General features: G+C 37.7%; 1 protein-coding gene across 3 annotated transcripts in view; it reads right to left on the bottom strand.

The window, feature by feature from the left end:
* Window positions 1-18,394, bottom strand: part of WDR44 (WD repeat domain 44) — an 88,937-nt gene that overhangs the window by 56,194 nt on the left and 14,349 nt on the right. For 2 of the 3 annotated variants that reach the window (XM_044235863.1, XM_044235862.1), the window contains exon 2: window positions 2,481-2,514. In XM_044235863.1, coding sequence (XP_044091798.1) covers window positions 2,481-2,514 — 34 coding nt within the window. Of the gene's footprint in view, window positions 1-2,480; window positions 2,515-8,132; window positions 8,137-18,394 lie in introns of those variants that run through there. The other variant, XM_044235864.1, reaches the window with a different exon arrangement.

Here is an 18,394-nt window from a genome sequence, read left to right on the forward strand (position 1 = left end):
GGAGGTTTTTTTTTTTAAGGATTTTATATATCGGAAAGTGGGGGGTAGGGGAGAAAGGGACAAGTTGACGTCATACAGAGCCCTGGCTCAATCATGACCTGAACAGAAACCAAATGTTGGAAGCTTAACCAACTGAGCCACCCAGATGTCCCAAAGCCCAGAGTTCTTAAACTGACATTTGAGGTTCATCAAAATCTGCCCCCACTTTACTTTTCCATCATTTCACTGATGAAACATTTATATAGGTCACACCAGCTTTTCAATGCTCCCAGCAAATTCTATACTTTTGCATATTAATGAGCTTATGCTATTGACTAACATATAATGCTTTCCCAATTTTTCTCTATCTGCCTACGCAGTTCTCTCCCAATTTTCAAAGCCAGCCCAAGTTCTACCTCCTTCCTGAAACTTTTCTTTGCAATTCCAGGTACCCATGCTCTCTCCTGTTGTTCTAGTACCCCCTTCCTCTTCCAAACTGCTTGGAGCACTTAAAGTGTACTCTATTCTACAAACACCAATACCTCATATACATCCCTCTTCTGTGAGACTGTAAAATCAGAAAAAAATCAGGACTATACCAAATCTGTCTTTGGACTGCTTAATATCAATAGATACGCTGTTATACATGATATGCACTCAATAGTCTGAGTACATTCATACCATAGACTACTATTTAATAAAAAGGAATAAACTGTTGATACAAGCAACAATTTGGCTCACAATCCTTTGAGCCAGTCTCAAAAGGTCACACACTATATAATTACATTTATAGGATATTCTCAAATGACAAGATTACAGGAATGGAAAACAGCTTAGTGGCTGCCTGGGGTTAGGGATAATGTGAGGGAGGGGGCGGGTGGGACTTTATAAAAGGGTGGCACAAGGGAGATCTTTATGGTGATGAAATAGATCTGCACCTTGTGGTGGTAGTTACACAAATATATATATGTAATAAACTGAAGCAAAACCATACACTCATATTGTACCAATGTTAAATTTCTGATTTTGATATGATACTATAATTAAGATATAACCACTGGGTGAAATGCATGACAGATACACAGGAGTCCTCTGTACTCTGTTCGCAGCTTCTTATAATCTGTAATTATTTCAAAATAAAAAGTAAAAAAGAACACCATCCAACTTTTTTTTACTAAGTATGTATATTTTCTATCTAATTTTATTCAAGTTAAGCACAATCTATAATTACTAAGACAAAGTAAATTTCACAAACCTATTTTTTTTTCTCGCAAACCTATTTCTTATAACCTATAAATATCTTAGAGCTAAGAGGCTTTTAAAACGTATAGGCATAAACAGCAATTGTCTCTGGGTGTGGGGACTGGGAAGTGGAGGATGATGAATGGGAGAGAAGCTACATTTTCAACCATCTACTTTTTGTACTGAGCAGATTTTAACCATGTCAGGAATTATTTTTAAAAACTGTTTTCATCAAATAGAGTAAATACGAGAACTTTTATTAAAAAATATAAGGAATGAAGAACACCCTTAAACACTCAGTTTAAGAAAAAGAACATTACCATTAGCTTTCAACCTCTTGCATATCCTTCTTCATTTTTATTACATTCTTTCCCCCTCAGATCCCTTGAATATTGTGTTTATCATCGCTTGCCATTCTTTACAGTTTTACCATTTTCTATCGCTAAACATTACATTCTAAAGAATATATTCTTTCACGTGTTTTTGAACTTAATATAAATGGAATCTTACTGTATGTATCTTACTGTGACTTGTTTTTCCCCCACTTAACACTATGGTGCTGAAATTCATCTATGTCACTGTATATTACCAATTCATTCATATCTGCTACTGTAGAATATGCCATATGAACATATCACAATTTATAAAAGAGATCAGTATCCATTGTGTATAAATAGAAGGTTGGGACACTGGTACTAAAAAAATATATAGCATGTTTGAAATTATACATATATTATACACAGACATACTCAAACATACACATACAGTATATATTCTGTTTGATGGAAATAGTTTTGTTTGGTGATATTCTTGGACCTAAAATGGCTCTCACTTGCATAACATCTCAATATCAAACTCCTTTGCTTGGAAATAAAGCTGGGATTGATTTTTATATAGATTGATGATACCAAGGCATGTGCCTATAAAAAGTATACAATTGTTTTGGTTATTCTGCATTTCTGTCATGCAAGAATTATTTTTTCAATTAACATACACATGTATTTTATAGTATTCTTCTATTCTAAAAATTATAAAACAAAATTAGTGGAAATCTAAAATATTTACAGTCCCTTCCTTATAACACAATATTTGTTATTTCTAGAGTACCTAATAAAACCTAGTAAGACACAGGGACAATATTATTTACCAAAAAATAAGTAACAGCAAAAGCAAGAAAATGAAGATTTACATAAAATAGAAAAATGAATGAGAAGTGTACACTACTTGTAGAAATATGACTCTCAGAAAACACAACTTACCTTTAATGTTGAAATCCCAACCTTTCCTGGAGACCTGTACAGAAATAAAAGGAAGGAGGTGAATAGTGGAATCAAGAAAGGAAATACTTCTATACATTTATTAAAGAGAAGCCCACATTAAAAAAATTTATATAGTTTGTGATTGAAAAAAGTCTTCTGTGCACATAGAAAATGTAGAAAACATAAAGAAGTAGAGAAGAAAATATAAGTGACCCATAATCCTACAATCTAAAGATTTGAGTATGTACCTTTTCTCTTCCCAGGTACTTATGATATTTAACACTATAATAAGCATCCTTGGAAAGAAAATTCTGTGCTCTTCCATGACAAATGTCTTTAAAGTAAATTTTCTATGGGTGCCTGGGTGGCTCAGTCAGTTCAGCTCCCAACTCTTGATTTCAGCTTGGGTCATGATCTCAGGTTTGTGAGATCAAGACCCCAGTAGGGCTCCACATTGGGCATGGAGCCTGCTTAAGAGTCTCTCTTTCCCTCTCCCTTCACCGCCCCTCCCCATGTCATGTGTATTTTCTCTCTCTCTAAAAGTAAGTAAATCTTAAAACAAAACCCAAAACAAACAAACAAAACCCCCAGTAGCTAAATAAAATAGTGTGCACCATGTAACTGTAGTACCTGGACAATATAATTCCATGTTAACAAAGGACAATTTCCAGAAATGAAAAATATATTCCCAATTATTTGGCTTCCTGGGCAAACCTATACTGCTATGTAACAAAATTCTCTTTATCCAGAGGTGATTAGGACCAAGGCCATGATGATTTTTAAAAAAAGGAAAAAAGAGCGGTGCTTGGGTGGCTCAGTAGGTTAAGCCTTGGACTCTTGATCTGATCTCACGATGGTGAGCTCAAGCCCCACATTCAGCTCTACCCTCCATGCAGAGTCTGCTTTTCTCCTTTTCCCTCTACCCCCCATTCAAGCACACTGTCTCTCAAATAAATAAATCTTAAAAAAAGAAAAAAGATTCCACACAAAGGATGTCTAGAATAATGTAAGTGCAATCAAAATTACAAAAATAAAAACAAAAACCTTGAAGGGGCTTGAATTTCTATGTGGCATATATTCTGTTTTTTTTTAATTTTTAAAATTTATTTTTTATTAAAGATTTTTATTTATTTATTTGACAGAGAGAGATCACAAGTAGGCAGAGAGGCAGGCGGAGAGAGAGGAGGAAGCAGGCTCCCCACTGAGCAGAGAGCCCAATGCGGGGCTTGATCCCAGGACCCTGAGATCATGACCTGAGCCAAAGGCAGAGGCTTTAACCCACTGAGCCACCCAGGTGCCCTGTGGCATATATTCTGAATGCCAATTAGGAAAAAAAAAAATCACCCGCCTCAGAGGTGTAGATGCAAGATGAAGTAAGATTAAAAAACAAAACAAAACAAAACAAAACTTAAGCCCTGTATGAGGTAGAAAAGGGAAGAAAAAGAAAATCTACTTTCCCTATGGCCTTCACTTTGAGAAATCTGACCAGGTTTTTTAGCTGTCAAAGAAAAAGAAATACACACAGAATGTGGAGCCACATTTATCTGTTACGTAACTGATTTCATAAAGAACGTTTTCTGGGCACCTGGGTGGCTCAGTGGGTTAAGCCGCTGCCTTCGGCTCAGGTCATGATCTCAGGGTCCTGGGATCGAGTCCCGCATCGGGATCTCTGCTCAGCAGGGAGCCTGCTTCCCTCTCTCTCTCTGACTGCCTCTCTCTCCGTCTACTTGTGCTCTCTCTCTGTCAAATAAATAAATAAAATCTTTAAAAAAAAAAAAAAAGAACACTTTCTGGCCGTTTAGTCACAGGATCTAAATTATGGGCCAATTGTTGACAATGGAAATAGTCCAAATTGGTTCTAACAGGACTTTACATATAGCGATGTACAAACTGTAAAGAGTAATTTATTACTTCCTTCTGAGAGCCAAGGGGACATAATGAAAAGAGCAAGAGCTTTCAAAAGCATATGGACTCTGCTTCAATAGTCTTTCTTCCATTTACTCTACATGTGATCTTGATCAAATCATTTACTTTCTCCAAACCTCAATCTCCTCTGTAAAAGGGTAAAAGCACTCTATTTCACAGAACTTCTGTAAGGACTAAGTGAGAGCCACAGGGCACCCACAGTAAGTGGGAGTTTCTTTAGCAGCTTTAAACTGCTTCATCCAAACTCAACAAATGATGAGCTTCAGCAAGTGCCTCCAAGATACTCTGGCAGTTTGTCAGCAGCGGGGAGCCCAAGTCCAGTTTTTGAACACAGAAAAGATACCCTAAAGGCTGTCAAACTCCAGCCCACTTACCAACAGGGAATATGAAAAAAATCAGATTGTACTGAGCTAGTGATTAAAATGGATCTGGCTTATATTCTGTGATGCCATTAAACAAAAAACTAGTAACAAAAGACACTCATGTTTGAAACATTATTTTAAGTGTTATGAAGTTGTTATGGTCTTGGTAGGCAGTAAAACATTTCAGACTACTATACCTTCTTCTAGGCTAATCAAGCCTAAGATGGTCTTTACCACGGTAGCCTGCAGGTAAGACCAGAATTCTTTGATGATACATATTTTGGAACCATTTATAGAACATTGGCATCTAGTAAAAAGTGAAAGTAGTGGCATCTGGGTGGCTCAGTAGGTTGGGCCTCTGCCTTCGGCTCGGGTCGTGATCTTGGGGTCCTGGGATCGAGCCCCGAGTGGTGCTCTCTGCTCTGCGGGGAGCCTGCTTTCCCTCCCCTCTCTGCCTGCCTCTCTGTCTACTTGTGATCTCTGTCAAATAAATAAAATCTTAGCTAAAATGATTTGTATTATGTGCCAAGTTTAGAAAAGGACGATTAGTTTCACCCTAAGAAACAGTAAATCATTACTTAGTATTCCCACAGGAAGTGTTCCTAATGGGGCATTGTAATAATAATAAAACAATGCCCATCATTTATTAAGCATGTGCCCCAAACCTTGCTAAGACTTGACTTGTTCCAGCTTCTTTCGTCCTCACAACTTTCCTATGAGGTAGTTTTATTACCTTCCCTATTTTACACAACAAAACTTGAGGCTTGGGTCAGATGAGGTCATTTAAATTGCACTGCTAATAAATAGTTGGGCCAGAATTAGACCCCAGGCAGTTTGATGCTGAGAGCCCACTCTCTAAAATACTTCGCAATACTGCCTTCTTTCTGGGTAAGGTGTTAAGATGATGATTATGAAAATATCCTAATTAGTGCTATGAATGAACACCGAAGTAAAAGCAATTAGTGCTGCTTCTTGAGTTGGACCAGATTGATTAAGTCAAAAGCTCTGAATCCTAATGTGCCTTTTACAATTACAATTAACACCTAATTGATTTGGCACTGCTAGGGAATAAAATAATCAAACATTCCATATATAATATTTCAAGAGATGAAGGTTCTCTTTCAGTGCCAATTTTTTGAAAGTATTTTAATTATTTTTGAATTTCCATTTTAAAAGCTGTTTGTAAATAAGCACATCATGGGCTAAGTCTTGCCATTTCAGTAATCTTTCCCTTGAAAATACCTTCTTAAAGGATATAAAATTTTCCCTTTCTTACTGACTTAGAGTAATTATGTTCAAATACCACACTACATTTTAATATAGTAATGCCTTCCAGGGACACTTATTTGCAGGGACTTTATTTGCCTTCACACTATAGGACCCTAGGCTATTATGGTTGGAATTTCTGTTTTACAGTTTTGAATCTATTTCCTCAATTTAAGTGGTCATTTTAATTGGTCACTTCTTACAGTTGGCCATGTACCTGTCTTTAAAAGCTTCTCTCCCCCCCCCAAAAAAAAACAAGCTTCTCTCCCCATCCCCTTCTAATTTTTTTAAAAGATTTTATTTATTTATGTGACAGAGAGAGAAAGTGAGCAAGTCCAAGCACAGGGAGTGGCAGGCAGTGGGAGAGGGAGAGGCAGGCTCCCTCTTGGGAGCAGGGAGCCCAAGCAGAGCTTAACCCCAGGAGTCCTGGGATGATGAGCTGCGCCAAAGGCAGATACTTAACTGACTAAGCCACCCAGACACCCCATCCCCTTCTAATTTTTGCTTCTAATCCTCATTGAGAGGGGAAACCAGGTTTTCAAAACTGGAATTATAAATCTAAAGGAAGAATCCAGAAATTCTGAGTGGGGGTCTCCCCATGAGAATTTTTGTACACGATTTTACTGTGGACTTTGTGGCACTTTTTTTGATTGGTCAGACTGCTTAAGTTATTACTTCTTATTTTCGGCTGTACTAGAGAATCCATTTCCAAAGAAGTGGCTGCCAGGTAAGGGAGGAGTCTGTAATCTTAAGTATCTCTGGACAATAGCTCAACTCAGCCTCTATTTCTCAGTCTCTAACTTCAAAGTAGAGATAACACTATACTATTTCAAGGCGATTATGGGCCTAAACTATTCATGTTCAAGTTTGGGGACAGGAGAAATGGGTGTCTAGAGGTCAAGAAAATTAAGTTCTACTTTAGGTATTCCCAACAAACAGCTGCATGACCTTTAAGCAGGAGTTTTATTTAGAGTTCCTGTAATTTTAGGAAATTTTAAGACCGTTCATTAGCTTGGGAGAGAAGATGCTGATTTATACCATGATTAATGATCTAAATCTTATATCCTCAGATTTCCCTTAAACTTGAGATATATTGTAGGAAACACTGACATAATCCAACACACATCCAGAAACGGCCAGTATTACTTCATACATCTAGTTAACTAGAAAAATATTCCTTCAAAATTTTGTAGACGCTAAATATTGTAAATTAGATTCATTGTTTTTACAGGTTAAGGTCAGTACCTTTTTCCCCAGGAAAAGTCTAAATGCCTACATAAAAATAACTTTTACTGCACCCCACACAAGTGAAATCTTAAAGAAATTCTAAAGTGGGGCACCTGCCTGACTTGGTCTGTAGAGCAAAGGACTTTAAGTCTTTGAGTCCTGAATCCAAGACCCACACTGGGTATGGAGCCTGCTTAAAATAACCAAACCAAACCAAACTCCAAATAGGTAGACATACATATGTATTGGTGGTATACCCCTACTTAAATAAAACCTAACAAACCAAAATGAGAGCTTCAAAAGTTCATTTTTTTCATTTGAAAAGTTTTATCATAGGGCAATTTTAATAATTTTTTTTTCAAAGATTTTTTTATTCATTTGACACAGAGAGAGAGCACAAGTATGCGGAGCGGCAGGCAGGGGGAGAGGGAGAAGCAGGCTCTGCTGAGTAGAGAATCTGATGCAGGGCTCAATCCCGGGACCCTGGGATCATGGCCTGAGCCAAAGGCAGATGCTTAACTGACTGAGCCACTCAGGTGCCCCAACAGGGTATTTTTAAATGAAATATTTTCAACATATTTAAATACCTGATTAAGTTTAATTTAAATAATAAATGTGTTTCTTATGAAGTTGAACAAAAACATAAAAGCTAAACTTCCTTGACTACCTAATAGCATAAATAAAACTTCAAACATACTAATAATACTAGTTACAAAGAAAGAAAATCTTTGAGTTTGCAAGTTTCTGAAATTGAAGACAATATCTACCAATGACACTATTAAATTTAGACATGAAAAACAAGCAATTTCTAAAATAGCTTTATAATAAAGGCCATTGTAAAAAAAATTACTGGTATTCTACTAAAAAAAACCCCACAGGGCTTACAGATCAAACATTAAAATTATTTTAACTGTGGCTTCCACTTGGGTTTTGAATAAAAATAAAATTATCAAACTAGAACTTCAGTAATTTTCAATACAGAGAGAGTATCTCAAGTCATTAAACCGTTTTTAAAAAGATTTTATTTGAGAGAAAGTGAGAGTGAACGAGATCACAGAGGGAGAGGAGGAGGGAGAAGCAAACTCACTGCTAAGCAGGGAGTCCAGCACAGGGCTTCATCCTAGGACCCCTGGATCATGACCTGAGCCAAAGGTAGATACTTAATGTACTGAGCCACCCAGGCACCCCTCATTATATTCTGTTTTGTATAAGAAAGTTATTTTCATGTACTTACTATGTTGAGCTTACACTAACAAAGTTCATGTTTGTATATAAAATAAATGTGACAGATGGTTTCTCTAAGTCCCTATCCATTTAGCATTTTAATTATAATTTTCCTTTTGCAGCTAGAGTATTTGTATTTAGAACAATTCATTTTAATGTCTGCACAATATTCATTATTTTTTAAATTTACATGGCTTCAAAACATTGCCTTGGTGATTGTGCAAGACAATACAGGAGTTACTTTTCTTTTATAAACTCTGACCTGATCCAGCAATAGCCTATACATACATTCAGCACAATTTCGTTAAAATAATAAGGTCACACTTCCTGTGCCCAGTCACTAGACTTGGATCTGAGGACAATAACTGCAACTTACCTAAAAATTGCTCACCAAGTGTCCATGGGAAGCACAATGTCCAATCCTTTATAAGCTCTGACACAATAATATTGCATTCAATACAATTTCAGTGAAAGCTTAACAAATATGCAAGCCAACAACACTTTGTTAATCCTCCTAGATACCTTGACTTTGTTACTCGCTAAACCTGCCTCTAGTAACTGCAAGAACATACTCATTTACTTTGGAAAAACAAAATCAGTCTTACAGAAAATGCAGAGCAGCAGGCTATTTTTAAGAGATGTGGATGCAACATAACTGTGGGTTTTCTGTCACAGGGCACAGAAGTGCATATACCTATCTATTGATGTTGCCTGGCGTTAAAGAAATTTATAGTAATTCTTTTCAAAATCCTAAAAAGTAAACAGAACAAAACCAAACTCTGAAATCCTAAAAGGATTTTTTTTAAGGGAAGAATAATTTTTTTGAAAATTTTATTTATTTGAGAGAGCGAGTGGGCAAGCAAGCAGGGTTCGGAGCAGAGGAAGAGGGAGCAGACTCCCCACTAAGCACGGAGTCCAACACGGGGCTTGATCTCCCAACCCTGAGATCATGACCTGAGCCTAAATCAGACGCTTAGCCAATCCAGCCACTCAGGTATCATGGGGAAAATAATTTTTTTAAAGTGTCTGAAGGAAGTTTAAGAATCATTTATACTAATGATCTCATTTCATATGTGAGGAAAATGAGGCTAAATAAGGAGACATTAACCCATTCATTTAACATTTACCTACTGTTTACCATGTACCAGCACAGTGCTAAGCCCTGGGTGTAAAACAATGAACAAAGCCAACATGATCCCAACCACTGAAGAGCTTAAGCTAAGATCAAAGGCCTAGTTAGGACTAGGACACAAGCCTCTTTGCTGATTCTAACAACCCATGCAGCCTGTGAACTTACCCTAATAATTCTAAAAACCATGGTTTCACATGGGTATGTAGCCAACCAAGTAGAACTGGCCACTTATTACAGCTTTGATAATCCAAAGTGCCACCACAAATTGCCTGGGGAAGACATGGGGGGCCCAGAGACTGAGAAGGCAACATAACATCAATTTGGAAGTTGAAGGGCTAGAAGTTTATAACATGAGCTAGAATCAAGAGATAGGACTTTTAGTCCTGGATCTGCTAGTAACAATGTGACTGACCATAAAAACATATTCTGGGGGAGTTTTTCCAACTTTCAATTATGGCCATTTCAAACGTATACAAAATTGGAGAATATTATGAACCCACATGTACAATATATTGACTATGTTCAATAATGATACCAATACCCTTTCCCCACACCCCTGCCAGATTATTCTGAAGCAAATCCCAGAAACTGTTTTATTTTTACCCATAAAAATGTTATGTATCTAAAAGAGACTTCTATTTAAACATAACACCACAGGGGCACCTGGGTGGCTCAGTTGGTTTGGTGACTGCCTTCGACTCAGATCATGATTGGTCCTGGGATGGAGTCCCACATCTGGCTCCTGGCTCAACAGGGAGCCTGCTTCTCCCTCTCCCTCTACCTGCTACTCTGCCTGCTTGCGCTCACTCTGTCTCTCTCTCTCTCTGTCAAATAAATAAATAATTCTTTAAAAAAACATATTAAAAAATAAAACATAACCACAATACTATTATCAAATTTAACAATACTCTATTATATACAGTCACGAATTCATATTACCCAGATTGTCTCAATTAGTTTTTACAGTTGGTTTCTTTCAATTAATATCCAAATAAGGTCCATGTGTTATAATCAGTTGATACGTCTCTCTCAATCAGTAGGGTCCCCTTCAATCTCTTATTTCTTGCAGTTCATGTATTGGAAGAAATAGGTTATTCATCCTGAAGAGGATTTTCAGGGCAGTTAAACTACTCTTTATGATACCATAATGAGGAGTACATGTCATACATTTGTCCAAACCTGTAGCATGTCTAACACCAAGGGTGAACCCTCAAGTAAACTATGGACTTTGGGTGATTATGATGTGTCAATGCAGACTCCTCAATTGTAACAAGTGTACCACTTTGGTAAGGTATGCGGATAATGTGGGAGGTTATGCCTGTGTGAGTGGGAGGAGGTAAATGGGGAATCTCTGTACCTTCCTCTCAATTTTGCTGTGAACCTATAACTGCTCTTTAAAAAAAAAGGTCTTAAACCAACCAATCAAATAACAACAAAAAAAGAAACTACGTTGTTCATCCTGTAGAAATTCTTATGGTCTGAATTTTGTTGACTACATTTCCACAATGTCATATCATAAAAAATATTTTAAAGGAAAATATGCAGGGGGCGCCTGGGTGGCTCAGTGGGTTAAAGCCTCTGCCTTCAGCTCCTGTCATGATCCCAGGGTCCTGGGATCGAGCCCCACGTTGGGCTCTCTGCAGGGTGGGGAGCCTGCTTCCTCCTCTCTTTCTCTGCCTGCCTCTTTGCCTACTTGTGATCTCTGTCTGTCAAATAAATAAATAAAATCTTAAAAAAAATAAAAATCTTAAAAAAAAATAAAGGAAAACATGCAGAAGAAATTGGAAGGAGGAAACGGGTACTTGTCCAAAGAAAACTGCAAACACCTGTAAGAACAATATCACAAAGACTGGTGCTCAAAATGTGCTAGGATTTAAAAAAAAACAGACACAAATTTTATTTTAATTTATATTCAGAACAAGAACAAGAAAAGGTACAGGTCTGCTTATATGTACAAATAGTATAATGTAAAAGGCTGCCTTAATTCTTCTTCTTTTTCCAATCAAGATTACTGACAGTCAAACCAGAAAAAGAAAAGCAAAACTGCAGAATGAGGAAATTTAATCCCAAAGCATTCAAGGAGATAAAAGTACCTAGATAATCTAAATGAGTTCAGTTTTCCTGTCCCAGACAAATTATACCCTAGCACACCCCCAAGAATTTCATAGCTTACTTCCTTATCTAAAACCTTAAAGAATCAGAGTCTGGAAGAAGAAAATGAGAAAAACACTAGATAGTCAACATTGGAAAGCAGGTAGATGCTAAAAGCTATAAACAGAGTCAATTCTAAGCAAAATTCTTCAGTATACCATTAAATGGATTAAGGGCCCTAGGTGTGGGTAAAAGATAATTAAGAGTCAGTAAGCATTCACAGAAAGCCAATCATATGAGATTAACCTAATTTCCTTTTCTGATAGGGTTACTGACCTACAATAAAAGGAATACCATATACATACAAAAAAATCTGGATTTAAGCACTAAATCCCTTTTCTTAAAAAAGAGATTTTAAGGGCATCTGGGTGGCTCAGTCCTTAAGCATCTGCCTCCGGCTCAGGTCATGATCCCCAAATCCTGGGATCAAGCCCTAAATCAGGTTCCCGCTTGGTGGGCAGCCTGCTTCTCCCTCTCACACTCTCCCTGCTTGTGTTCCCTATCTCGCTATATCTCTCTGTCAAATAAATAAAATCTTGAAATAAATAAATAAATGTTTTATTTTTAAGTAATCTCTATATCCAATGTGGGGCTCAAACCCATAACCCCGAGATCAAAAGTCACATGCTTGACCGACTGAGCCAGCCATGATATCCTTATAGACAGCAAAGAGATGTAGGTAGGCTAGAATACACTTAGGTAGGTTTGTAACTGGTTAAACATTACTCAAGGTATGCTGATTAATGAATCAATGAAAAATCATAAGGAACTATTAAATAATTTCTCCTGTGCTCTGTCTTCCTTCCTTTTTTTTTTAAAAGTAATCTTGACACCCAATGTGTGGCTTGAATTTACAACCCTGAGATCAAGAGTCTCATGCTCTACCAACTGAGCCAGCCAGGCACTCCATCCTATTTATTCTTATTAATGTCTTGAACGTGGACACTGAGGGCCTATCTACCAAATTTACAGATGACACAAAGTGAGGGATAAGGAATATACTAGCTAACAAGGCCCAAAAATATTTTATAACACATTAGAACAATAAACCAAATCTTAAAAGACTGCAGTGTAGTAGGGATAAGGTAAAATGCATGATTGGGGAGATGTGATTTCTGAGAAAACCAGGTAAAAACATTTAGGTATCAGGTCATGATCTCAGGGTCATGAGATCAAGCCCTGCGTCAGGCTCTGCACTCAGTGGGGAGTCTGCTTGAGATTCTCTCTCCCTCTCCCTCCGCCTACCCACTCTACTCTCTTTCTTCCTCTGTAAAATAAATAAATAAATAAATAAATAAATAAGAATACTGTGTACAATTGGGATACCACATTTTAAGAGAAACACTGATGAAACAGAACATATTTGAAAAAGAGAAACAATTTAGTGAATGTTCTAGAAACCAAGCAGAATTATACGTAAAACTAAGGATGCTAACCTGGAGAAGATAAGGAAGGAAATGAATGACTCTACTTTTTGGATCTGGAATTTATTTTGGAAAGTACAGGCAGTGAAACTCTGCATATAGTCTAATTTTCTCACTGAAACATATTCTAAACTCTTACTTTATTTTTGATATGTACAAAAAAGTACATGTAGCATATGCATGTAATTCTGAAACATAACAAATAGAATGAACAATGATTCCCCATGTCACCTGAGAAGGAGAATAGCATCAAGACCAGTACGGCTACTGTGTTGCTCTATCCTATCTGCTGCCTTTCCCTCTGAGGAAACCACTAGCCCAGATTTGATTTATTGTTCCCTTACTTTATCATTTAAAAATGTAAGGTATCGGGGCGACTGGGTGGCTCAGTGGGTTAAGCCTCTGCCTTCCGCTCGGGTCATGATCCCAGAGTCCTGGGATTGAGCCCCGCATCAGGCTCTCTGCTCAGTGGGGAGCCTGCTTCCCTCTCCCTCTCTGCCACCTCTCTGCCTGCTTGTGATCTCTCTCTGTCAAGTAAATAAACAAAATCTTAAAAAAAAAGTAAGGTATCCCTAAACAATACATTGTTGTTTCTGAGCTTTGTTTTCACAATGCACTTCCAAAGAAAAAAGTGTTGGACTCAAAATTAAACACTGCACTCAAAAATTTTAGTATTCCTGTTAGAGTGAAGGCTACCTTTATCATTGCATACTCTAGTTGTATTTAAATCTCACAACTGTGCCCATAACCACCAGTCATCTTCTGCTTCTCTCCCACCAAGCGCTGCCAGATTTAGCAACTACAAATATAGGCTGTCCAGTTAAAGTCCAATTTCAGATAAATAACAAATACATTTTTGGTATATTGACCTAAAACTGGAATTTCACTGGCAGTCCTATATTTTATTTGGTGACTCTACTCCACACCCAAGTTAATTAAGTGGACAACTAATCCTATGATCTGTTAGTGTGTGGTAAAGGGAAAAAGTGGGAGGAATTGAATGGTCACTATCATTGCATAAATATTCATTGAAGTATTCAATAGTGTTCACTGACCAGAAAAAAAGAAAAAAAAAAAAAACCTTGCACATGTGTGAATTTAAAGCTTTCCCACAATGCATTCAGTGCATATGCCCAAAAGCAAATACTACTGTATATATGTAGTTAAGTACGTTTTTCAAAAGTGCTCAGCAAAGAGTACGAAGGCATATTAATAGCTTAATTATTTTGGCTTAGATTATCCCCTTCCCCAAAAATCAAAAAATAAATAAAAAAACAAGAGGGCTACTGTAACAAATTGATAAAACCTCTAGATATGCAAATTGACTTATAACCATTATTTAAAGATATTTATATCATTTTGAAGCTGTTCTCAGTCAACATGTTCAAAGTGAGGTTAACCTATATAGTTCAAATAAACATCAAGAGCCAACTTTCTAGATCAGTATCAATTAAAATTATGTTGTCATTTAAAAGAGATCCAAGTGGCACCTAGATGGCTAAGTAGGTGGAGCATATGACTCTTGATCTTGGGGTTTTGAGTTCAAGCCCCACAATTGGGTATAAAGATTATTTAAATAACTAAAACCCTTAAAAATAAATAAATAAGGGGCACCTGAATGGCTCAGTTAGTTAAGTGTCCGACTCTTGATTTTGGCCCAGGTCGTGATCTCAGGTTTGTGAGATTAAGCCCTGCTTGGGCTCGGTGCTGGGCATGGAGCCTGCTGAAGATTCTCTCAGGGCACCTGGGTGGCTCAATCCCTTAGGCATCTGCAGGGAATCTGCTTCTCCCTCTGCAGCTTCCTCCTGTTCATGCCCTCTCTCTCTCTCTCTCCCAAATAAATAAAATCTTTAAAAAAAAGAGGGGAGATTCAATTATTATATATACAATATCTTTTTAGGACACTCTTCATTTTTTAAAAAAAGATTTTACCTATTTATTTGACAGACCAAGATCACAAGTAGGCAGAGAAGCAGGCAGAGAGAGCGGGGGGGAAGCAGGCTCCCCACCAAGCAGAGAACCCGATGCGGGGCTTGATCCCAGGACCCTGGGATCATGACCTGAGCTGAATTTGAAGGCAGAGGCTTTAACCCACTGAGCTACCCAGGCACCCCAGGATACTCTTCATTTTATAAAAAGGATACTAGAAATATTTCAGATACATTATTTGTCAACCAAAAAATTTTTTTTGCAGTCTTCTGCAATATGAAGGATTTGCTTCCCAAGTCTGTCATTACATAATCTCAAAATCCTTCCACAACCACAAGCACTAATAGCTCCTAGATTTGAATGGCAATCAATACAAGTGTGTATTAAGAACCTTTATAGATTAAATTCCCCAAATAGAAGCTAGTTGCATGTACTGTTTTGCCTGGCTTACTGCAAAACCCACGTTTTGAAATCAGGTATTGACCTGTGTGATTATAGATAGGAGTCTTGGTTTTTCAGAGCTTCAGCAAGTGGTTTCTCTCCAGGCAATCACTGGATCACCTTTTCCAATTTTTTTTTGAAAGACTTTATTTATTTGACAGACAGAGACCACAAGTAGGCAGAGAGGCAGGCAAAGAGGGGAAGGGAAGCAGCTCCCTGAGGAGCAGAGAGCCTGATGCGGGCTCTCAATCCCAGGAACCTGGGATTATGACCTGAGCCGAAGGCAGAGGCTTTAACCCACTGAGTCACCTAGGCGCCCCACCTTTCCAATTTTAAACTTAAATCTTCATCACTCACATGCTATGGCTTTATGGTAATCAGGCCTTAAAATCATGGTGCAAGTGCTTAAGTCTGTTTTAGAAAAGAATACTGCATTTCTGTGGTTTCAAAAAACCAGATCCCACAAACCACCCTACCTCTAGTTTCTCATCCTTTAGTTACAGATCATGCCTTTGGGCTTGCTGTTCCTCTACCTCTTACCTGAGGGTTATCTGAAAAGCAAACAAACACAATCTGTAAGCCTTCTGACAATAGGAAGGAAGGAGAGTGCAAACTAAACCTACATTTGCCACCTGGTTCATAGTCAACTAAACAACTAGGAACTCAAAGATCCACTTCCTAAAGCACACAAAATATTAAAAGCAATCTCATACTTAACATTCACATTTCCAGACTTTATACTATACTAGATGAAAAGAATATACCAAAACAATTTTGCAACACAAAGAAAAATGGATGAACAAAGTCTTTTTCTGTCAGTAAGAGGATGCACCTTTTTCTAGGCTCTGAGGAAAAAAAAAAAAGGTGGTTGGCTCTGAAGAAGCCTCTTGTCAGCTTGCAAAATTCCTGGCAGAGTCCTAAAGGGGTAAAAAGCAGCAATGACATGGAAGAAGGAATATAGAGTGAATCAACTGGAACAAAGCTGGGACATAAGAACATTTTTCTTATAAGAAGGTGACTACCAACGGCTTAACAGAGAATTACCCTATAGCTTAATCTTGTTTTTATCCTCCTCTTCTTTTTGCCTTTGCCATCAGGAAAATATAAAAGTAAAATGAGCTTAAGCAGTTTTTCAGGGAATTGAATCAAGCAGAACAAAGAACAGCTGGCCTGTACAAAGTGGGTGCTGGGATTCTAAGGTCCCTGAGGTGAATAGGATATGAGCATAGATAAGGCCTTACCAAGTCATTCAAGTAAACAGGTATTAAACAGTTTTGCTTTCTAAAAACCAGTAAGCTGAAACAGGAAGATATGATGGTAAACTAAGACCAACACCCAAGTGGCTAAGTCTAAATTAGGAATCAGAAGCGTTCTGGTGATCAGAAAACCTTGACATGAAGATTTTCTCCCCACTTAGGTCAGGCAGGAAAAGAACATCAAACAGAAAGCCAAAGACAAAAACAAAAACCCAGGGTTGAACAAAAATTGAAAACAGTTCAAATTTAGATAAGATATAGTTTTATCTTTTAAATCTTGCTCTATAAATAAAATCTTAAAGGGGGGGGCGGGTGACTGGGTGCCTCAGTTGGTTAAGCATCTGCCTTGGACTCAGGTCATGATCCCAGGGTCCTGGGATCAAGGCCTGCATCGGGCTCCCTGCTCAGCGGAAAGCCTGCTTCTCCCTTTCCCCTAGCCCCTGGTTGTGTTCCCTCTCCCTCTGTCTCTCTCTGTGTCAAATAAATAAAATCTTAAAAAATAAATAAATAGGGGTGCCTAGGTGGCTCAGTGGGCTAAGCCTCTGCCTTTGGCTCAGGTCATGATACCAGGGTCCTGGGATCAAGCCCCATATTGGGTTCTCTGCTTAGGAGGGAGCCTGCTTCCTCCTCTCTCTCTCTCTCTCAGCCTGCCTCTCCACCTACTTGTGATCTCCGTCAAATAAATAAAATCTTAAAAATAAATAAATAAAATTTGGTGTGCAGTATTATTCATTGGACTTGAGGTATATACACTGATTTTATTAGTCACATTTTTAAAAAGACTTTTAAAATATTTATTTGAGAGATGGAGCACGCATGTGAGCGCACTTGGGGAGGAGCAGAGAAAGAGGGACAAGCAGATTCCACGTTGAGTGTGGAGCCCAATGCGGGGCCCAATCCCACAACCCTGAGATCATGACCCAGGCCAAAATCAAGAGTCAGACATCCAACCTACTGAGCCACCCAGCTGCCCAGGCAGATTCTTATGGTAAGTTTTACTAATCAAATATGAAGCAATAAAATCATCCACAGAAAGTGGTAAGTCAAAGAACACCTTCAACTAATAACAGTACTCGAACTAAAGAAATGAGATCTAAGAGAAAATTATTTGCTGGCCTTTCAAAATCGAATCATTTGTAAAGATAAAAAAAATAATTTGTGACAGTACCACACCCATTCTCACAGCTCTATTTGAAGTTGGCTGCTACCAAAAGTGAAAATCCCAACCGGAAAAGTCTAGGAATAGCAGAAAAAAAAAATGTTAGGCAATCACAAATGAGTCAATTTTCCTAGTACAATCTATAATGGCATGTTTTAACTAAGCAGTTGAAAATAGGACTCATATTTCCCTAGATACATGGCAACACTGATTTATTAACATTAACAAAAGCCAAGAATATAGTTATAATTATCAAATAGGGAATTAACTGAATCTTCGAGATGTGAATTATTATTTCTATTATTCTTTGAAAGACCATTTTAAGTTTTAAATACGATGAAAGTGAAGAAGTAGAATATATCTAAAATACCTAATATAACTATTTTATCCATGATATAAATGGGAATAGATAGTGAA

The sequence above is a fragment of the Neovison vison genome, chromosome X (assembly GCF_020171115.1).
Source record: "Neovison vison isolate M4711 chromosome X, ASM_NN_V1, whole genome shotgun sequence".
NCBI classification, from domain to species: Eukaryota; Metazoa; Chordata; class Mammalia; order Carnivora; family Mustelidae; genus Neogale; species Neogale vison.